Below are 7,971 nucleotides of genomic sequence, written 5' to 3'. Positions count from 1 at the left end.
TTGCATAAAAGTCATCAACCTCATAAGCAAGTATTTTTTGTTTATCGAATTTAATAAACTATTAAATAAATTGATAGTATATTATTGAAGGACATCAAAATTCTGCCTTAAAAGTGCCTTTTTATTGTAAGTAGTTGTATACAGTATATTGTACTACAATACGGGCTGTTGAGTTCTTGAACCTGACTGGCCATCGTTATCCTAACAGGAACCTGGCGCTATAACAGGACACAAATCAAATGCACCCATACACCTATTCATATACTATAGACAGTTAAGTGATGCCAATCAGCCTCATGTCCTTAGAGAGTGGAGGGGGAAACCGGAAAACCCTGAAGCATGGGGAGAACAATGCAAACTCCACATACACAGGACAGAGGAGCAAAATGTGTTAACCACTAAGCTTCCAGCAGAAGATTTGGTATTTGAAACTTGGATCTTCTATTTACTAGGAAGGCACTTCAGAGTCCTCTTTAGCTTCTGATTGGTCAAAAGGCGTTTTCTACAACAGCTCGGCTTTGACAAATGTAGCAGCTGTCGTTTAAATGATTATTTAATGCACTTGTTCCAATACACTATTGTTTCAATAGCAGCAGCTCATTCACTAGGAGGTATTACATAATCTAAGGCTAAATAAAAATATAACAAGTAAAAAATTTAACAAGTAAACCAATGTTAATGTAAGGAGCTGTGTATGTAACATGGTAGGAGTGGAGTGTCAGTGTTTGTAACAGTCAATATTCAGGACATTTTCATATTCTCTGTAAAAAGAGAATGAGTTAATTGTTTTATAAACTTCAAGAAAAAAAGTAGTCTCAATAAGCTCCCTAGCTTGCTAGATTATGAATCAGTATGTCTTTGTACACAATTTGGGACACTTCTAAAGACCCTGGCTTACTCCACACTTGACATGACTATCCATAAAACGCAAACATATAAACTATTTAAATTAAATACATTTGTTGGCTTAATCAAGCAGGATTGTAGTCTAGCTACTGGATATTTTTAAATAATGAAACATTTCATAGTCATTAGATTTAAGCAAACTGTATATAGGATGTTACATACAGTATCAACAACAAACAACTTGTACATTTGTACATGAAGATGACCGAGAGTTCATCTGCCATTTTTTTTCCAGCTGAGAGGCTTCAGAAAATATGAGGGAGCATAGTGAAAATCGATGCTTCTGGTTTTGCAGTGCATTGTGGGATTTTTCGGGTTGCAAGCATTCTAGTGCACTGGAAGGATGTTGCGAAGTGCCCTGACTACTGAACCGATTGAGACTCACCCTAAGAGAGCTTTAATTCCTGAAGGGATGAAATTCTATAGGTTTTATAACCTGATAACAGGAACTGACTTGTTTTGCAGAGATTTCCCATTGTATATGTATAGTTACATTTAACTATAAAGGTTTGAAAGCATGAGAGAATGGCTTTCATTAATAAATAAAGAATTGTAATTGTAGGCGAACTGCTGTGGTATGAGGAACGCTGTTGTTGGACTTCCAGGCGGCATCACACCATGCCACCATTGAACAATTTCCTACAACAGCACATCCCATAGTGTTTTATTTCTTATTTAACATGCGCCTACTTCTTATATACATCCCAAAAAACTGGGCTCATAACAAACAGAGCAGGATTCATTAGCTCACATGGGGTGCAGCTTGGAAAAAGAAGCACATTATGTTGCACTGTTGCTAATTCAGCAGCCATATGAGTAACTGCAGAACCCTCAAACTCCATAAGCCCCCATAGCTCAATAATTCAGTCGCCATTTTAAAGGCTCTGTCTCTCAATCGCAAAATTAGTGCGCTGGAACGTTTGCTCCCATGATGCAACACAAAAACCAGGAGCATTGTTGCTTACTATGTTCCATTTCTGGAAAGTATGTCATATTTTCTGAAGTGTCTCGGGTAAGACAAAATGGTAGAAGAACTCTCTGCCAACTTTACAAACATAAGCAGCTCTCAAATGATTACTTGCATTTCCATATTTATTTTTAAATTTTATTTAATTTTCTATATACATTTTGCATCTAACAACTTTAACAGTTAAAGAAATCCACTAGATAGACTACCATCCTGTTTGAAGTACAATGAAACATTAAAAAATAATGATATCGGTTCTTCCTGTTGTTGATGAATGCTACTGGTGAAGTTTTAAGTTTTTACACAAGCAGTAAAGTGTAGTTATGTTGCCGGAAATTGATTCTTCAGTGTTCCAGTGAGCAGTACACCAATACATGTACAATATACTGAGTCATGACCTAGGGAGCTGTTCCTGCAATCTACTGCACCTATTGAGGAGGGTAAGGTGTGAGAGAGAGAGAGAGAGAGAGAGAGAGAGAACACTCTATTAGCCATTCTACTGATGTGCTATGAAAGAGCACGCCGTAGAAAGAAAAAAAAATTCAAACACTTTATTTTTGTAATTCAGTAACATCATGGAGTGTTTTTGCTGTATTCATCTGAATGATGAATTTTAACACTTGATCTTCAGGTTAACTGTATAATAATAACTTCATTATTTATTAATACTAAACATCTTGATATTTTTAAGGTGGTAGCTAACAGGCAAACAGAAGACAAACGGTTCAGACTTTCACAGTATAAATGATTCATTGCATTATTTCCTCTTGAAGCAAGACATGCTGCTGTTCATGACTGTTCAAGATAAATGAGACGCATTCAAATACAGAGAAGTTACTGAAAATGAGCAAAATATTGTCAACAAATTTTGGTTTCTCATTGATTAAATAAATCCCAGAAATCCACCCGGGACGAAAAGTGGACCTTTAAATCATGCTAATGGTACTTGAACCTAGAAGCCACACTCATCACATTAGCTTCACATCCTGCAATGTTCCTTTCTTTTCAGTTCTCATAATCTTTGGTTATTTCTTTATTTAAAAAAAAAAAAAAAACCTTCAAAGAAAAACAAGAACATATCAATTAACAGAAAAAATTGTGCTTTGTAACATATGATATCATGTCACTTGATAAACATCTCACTGCAAGCAGTTAAGCGCACTCTCACATCTTTTGCAGATGCAATCATCCGTACACCCGGATCCTGATCATGCAGAATGAAAACATGGAAAAGTCGCCAACGTCGCCATCATTCCTTGAGCTTGCTTTCCAGGAAGTCTTGAATCTTGTTTAAATTCTCTTCCTGTTGGCCGAGTGCTTCCAGTAGAATGCCCATGGGTGACTTTTTCAGCCCTGCGCTCTCCATCTTATTCTCCAGTTTGTTCTTCATGTTGCGCAGACGCAGAGATGCGTGAGCGAAGATCACTGGAATGCAAAAGGACAAGATTCAAATGAAACTGAGAATGCTTTGGGTCATAGAGTTTCATTTTTTCCCCCCAATACCAATAAGGTGGTGATTCTGGGATTAGAACAAACATCCAAATATCTATCCATCCATCCATCTATCTATCCGAACATCAATTCATCTGAACATCCATCCCAACATTCATCCATCCATCTGAACATCTATCCATACGAACATCCATCCAAACATTCATCCATTAATACATTTGAACATCCATATATCTATCCATCTATCCATCCATCCATCCCAACATTCATTCATCCATCCGAACACCCATCTAAACATCGATCCTTCCTTCCATCCACCCGAACACCCATCCATCCATCTTCTTTACTGCTTATCTTACACAGGGTGCCAAATTGATATATTACTTTCTGAAATGTATATTCTGCCTGAAAACTCTGTCTTGTATTGTAAGTGGTTTCATGTATATTATTATCATTATACTACATTATATCATGTGCTGTTGAATTCTTGAACCTGACTGGTCATTCTTATCCTACACAGGGGGAACCTGGAGTCTCTGGAGTACCAGGAGAGGGGACACCATAGAGTTCCAACACATCAAACACACATACCCATTCATACACTACACACAAGTTAGAGATGCCAATCAGCCTACAATGTCTTTGTATTAGGGGAGGAAACCCCTTAGTCATGCAGAAGTGTCTTGTGTCAGACATTTGGTCTCCTGTTCACTAGGCAGACACTTCACACTTCAGAGAAATCCACACACACACACACACACACACACACGTCAGAGAATCAAACCGCAAACCCAGAGCTGTGTGGCAAACGTGGTAGCCACTATAGTTTATGATCTTAACAATTCACAAGAACTTTCATTTTATCAAATAATTTTGATTTGATTTTAATTTCTATGCTCATCTTTGAAGAAAAAAAAAACTTGGACTGAGATACTTTAATGTTAACTAAATCAGTATGTTGTTTGGATGATTAAGTTTTCCCATATTGTTGCATCTTAATTTGAAACACTGAGCATGATTCTCTTCCTTAATTCATCGCTGAATCATCGATCACAAGACCTGAACAAATTTTGACTCACACATCAGCGGGAGTTTAATCCCCAAAAGTAGAACCATGACTCCGCCAAAGAGAGACATAAGGAGGTAGCTGGCAATCATCACTAAAAAGACAAATAGAGTAGGGTTGTCTTTCTTAAAGTTCTTGATCACAGCTTTGTTTTCTCCAGCCCACACAGCGCCAAGGAACACTGCTACCACTACTGAAGCTCCGGTCAACATGCCAATGGGGTTCATGAACCTGAGGACAGAGAAGAATGGACAAAGGCAGAAAACACACAGTATTTGAGAATGGTGACATCTAGTGATGGACTGAGAATACAAGCAGGTAATCCTAGTTTGATCTAGACAAACACCTAAACTAGATCCACTTTTTCAACAATTACTTAGAACATAACTCTATTTCAGCATATATATGAGACATAGCATTGTACCATATCTCAAATATACTAAGAAGTACAAGAGAGTCATTTCAGGGTTTCATTTCTTTGCAGAAATTAATGCAAAATCAAGCCAACTCCCTCTCTAGATTTTCCCTCTCTAATTCATAAGTACAGCTATCAGTAATTACAGGTGGCTTCACTGCTAGTAGTTTAAAAAAGTATCCTGTGCTTAGAATTTCATCAATTTACACAAAGCTCTGAATCATAAAATTTTAAATAAAGCCACAAAAAAACTTTTTACCTAGGAATTTTCCTGAATATCCTAAAGGGACAGTTTCATCCACAAAACCTAAAGCAAGCCAAAAGTAGAAACTATACACAATACAATTACCTCATTTATCAAGCTGGATATGAAAAATTTATGTGTAACTTTCATAACTTTCTCACATTTACATGTGAAATCTATCACTGAAAACTCAGCTAGTTTGGAAAAACAGAGTGTGTGTAAATCAGGGAATATAAAGAACTCACTAACGTAAACCTTCAGCTATCCTGTGCTTGCAGATTTGCCAATTCAAGTAATTTACCCAGCAAAAATGAAAGAAACAAAGAAATAATGGAAAGAAAGCACTTTTTTTTTAAAAAAGCGGCAGCAAAATCAAGCGTTTTTGGCCAAAACAATAATAAAAATCTGCCACAGAATCCTGGAGGGAGTGATAAAAGTGCAGGAGACAAACACTGGGTGAGGTTCAGCAGAAATGTAAAGCAAACATGATCAGAATGTTTTCAGTAAGTAAAGCAAACACTCATTCAAATCAGTTCAATATTTGACTGATTTTCATCATACAGCTTCCTGAAGTAAAGATCCGTGTGCTGTCCCTTTTCATCCTGTGACTGGTCAGCATTTCTTTTCTTTTTTCTAACTTGATCATTAGCTACACTATATTGCCAAAAGGTTTGGGACACCCCTCCAAATCATTGAATTCAGGTGTTGTTTTTAAGGGGTTGGGCTCGGCCCCTTAGTTCGAGTGAAAGGAACTCTTAATGCTTCAATATACCAAGACATTTTGGACAATTTCCTGCTTTCAACATTGTGGGAACAGTTTGGAGATGACCCCTTCCTGTTCCAACATGACACCACACCAGTGCACAAAGCAAGGTCCATAAAGACATGGATGAGTGAGTTTGGTGTGGAGGAACTTGACTGGCCTGCACAGAGTCCTGACCTCAACCTGATAGAACACCTTTGGGATGAATTAGAGTGGAGACTGCGAGCCACCCCTTCTCGTCCACCATCAGTGCCTGACCTCACAAATGCGCTTCTAGAGGAATGGTCAAAAATTCCCATAAACACACTCCTAATCCTTGTGGAAAGCCCAGAAGAATTGAAGCTGTTATAGCTGCAAAGGGCGGGCCAACTCCATATTACATTCATGTGCATGTAAAGGTAGATGTCCCAAAACTTTCGGCAGTATAGTGTATATTACAGTTTAACAGTATAAGTGAACTTTAAATTAAAGGATTACAGGATAATCAGGTCATTACAAACTCAAATAATTCAGCAGTTGTGTGTGATTTGACAGAAAAAAGTAGCAATGAACAAACAGCTTTGTGAATGGGGTTGAGTAGCTACAGACTGGTCAGAGTGCCCATGCACTATGGGAAAAAACGCAAGCCAGTGAAGGCAGCTCTGGGAAATGTTTTGCTGTGCGTGTGGATGTTGCTTTGAGACGAACCACCTACTTAAACATTGTTGCAGAACAAGTACACCCCTTCATGGCGACAGTATTCCCTAATGCCAGGCTTCTTTCAACAGAATCATGTGCGCTGTTTTGTTCAGGAATGGTCTGAGGAACATGGCAAACAGTTCAAGGTGTTAACTTGGCCTCCAAATTTTCCAGATCTCAATCTGATCTCAGTTCAAGATCCATAGAGGCTCCACATCACAGCTTACATGACTTATTGTCTTAGTGTCAGATATCACAGCACACTTTCGAGGGTTTGTGGAGTGATGACATGAGTATACTCTGAAAACAAAAAGTTGTGAGAGCGTCACATGAAAACTGCTCCTTCTTGTGGCTGGAGCTGGACTTCATTCACAAACTGTGGAGCTGATCCCTGTGGATCTGGCATTAAAAGACAGTTCAGCAGTTTATAGATATCGTGTCATCAGGGTTAGCCATCACTGTGGGCGGCTATATTTACATCCAGCAATTATCTCATGTTTCCATATTGGCCTAAATGTTGAAACACTGCAGCTCATTACTCAGGAGCCAGCGAGCTGGAGCTGATGTGCATGTGGCAATATGGCCTCTTTTACTCAGCACTTTTTTAGTCGTCTCAGGTTTAAAATGTCGGATATTGATGAGTCAAAGTTTATATTAGGTTAAAGAGAAAAGCATGATTAAATAAAGAGTCTCTAAGTATACTCGAAAGCTGAGGATCACGACGCCATTTACCTACTAAGTTTTATGCAGAGTGGAGCTAGTTTATTAGATACACAGATTAAATAGCAACATCATTTATCTTTAAGATAAATTGCTAAACAAATAATAAGTTAATGAGATAATAAGAAATTGATCACAGTTCCGTGTTAAATCTCTTAACAGAGGTGAAGGAGAGTAAAAAGAGAGACTTGTGCATCCGGCACTCACCCAACTATCAGAAACACGATCACTGCCATCGCCATGTAATTAGTCTGGTAATAAAGAAGGTTGCTGACAACTCTGTTGTTCCATTTCGATAAATCGCGGATGTCTGGTTTGGCAAATCGTTCAGATCCAGGGAAGAAATCATCCCAAGGTCTAAGCGGCGTTAACTCTACTTTAGCCATTCCGCCTGCTTGTAAACTTCTTGACCGCTGTTAAGCGCGGCGGATCTGATAGAACTAAGAGTCTCGGGAAATCTCGCGAGATCTCAGCAGAAGCTTACACACGCTTCGTTATTTACTGTGAATGTTAACGTATATAAGGTTAACATTTTTCTCTTAAAGTATTAATGATCCGCAAATGTGCTTACTGATTATTAATATTTGATACGAAAACGTAAACGAGAGCTCACTTTTGCGCTGATTCTGAAGGTAATTTGAAATCAGTGAGCAAGCGCTTCAAGTATACGCCTTTAAAAAGGTTCAATTTCAATTACCCCATTGTTTTTATAAAGTGCACTATATAGGGTATGGGATAATGGGTTTTACCATCTAGTGTA

The 7,971-nt window shown here is 38.1% G+C and overlaps 1 protein-coding gene across 1 annotated transcript; it reads right to left on the bottom strand.

Moving 5' to 3' along the window:
• Nucleotides 1-2,409: 2,409 nt before the first annotated feature.
• Nucleotides 2,410-7,827, bottom strand: arl6ip5a (ADP-ribosylation factor-like 6 interacting protein 5a). The gene is made up of 3 exons (XM_058404074.1): nucleotides 7,419-7,827; nucleotides 4,405-4,622; nucleotides 2,410-3,298 (listed from the first exon to the last, which is right to left on the bottom strand). Exons 1-3 carry the CDS (start codon nucleotides 7,595-7,597, stop codon nucleotides 3,123-3,125), a joined length of 573 nt encoding a protein of 190 aa, XP_058260057.1. The 5' UTR covers nucleotides 7,598-7,827; the 3' UTR covers nucleotides 2,410-3,122.
• Between the last annotated feature and the right edge of the window lie 144 nt (nucleotides 7,828-7,971).

Source organism: Hemibagrus wyckioides, linkage group LG11 (assembly GCF_019097595.1).
Source record: "Hemibagrus wyckioides isolate EC202008001 linkage group LG11, SWU_Hwy_1.0, whole genome shotgun sequence".
Lineage (NCBI taxonomy): Eukaryota > Metazoa > Chordata > Actinopteri > Siluriformes > Bagridae > Hemibagrus > Hemibagrus wyckioides.
The sequence above is the reverse complement of the archived record's forward strand: the minus strand, read 5'-3'. Positions and strand labels throughout refer to the sequence as shown.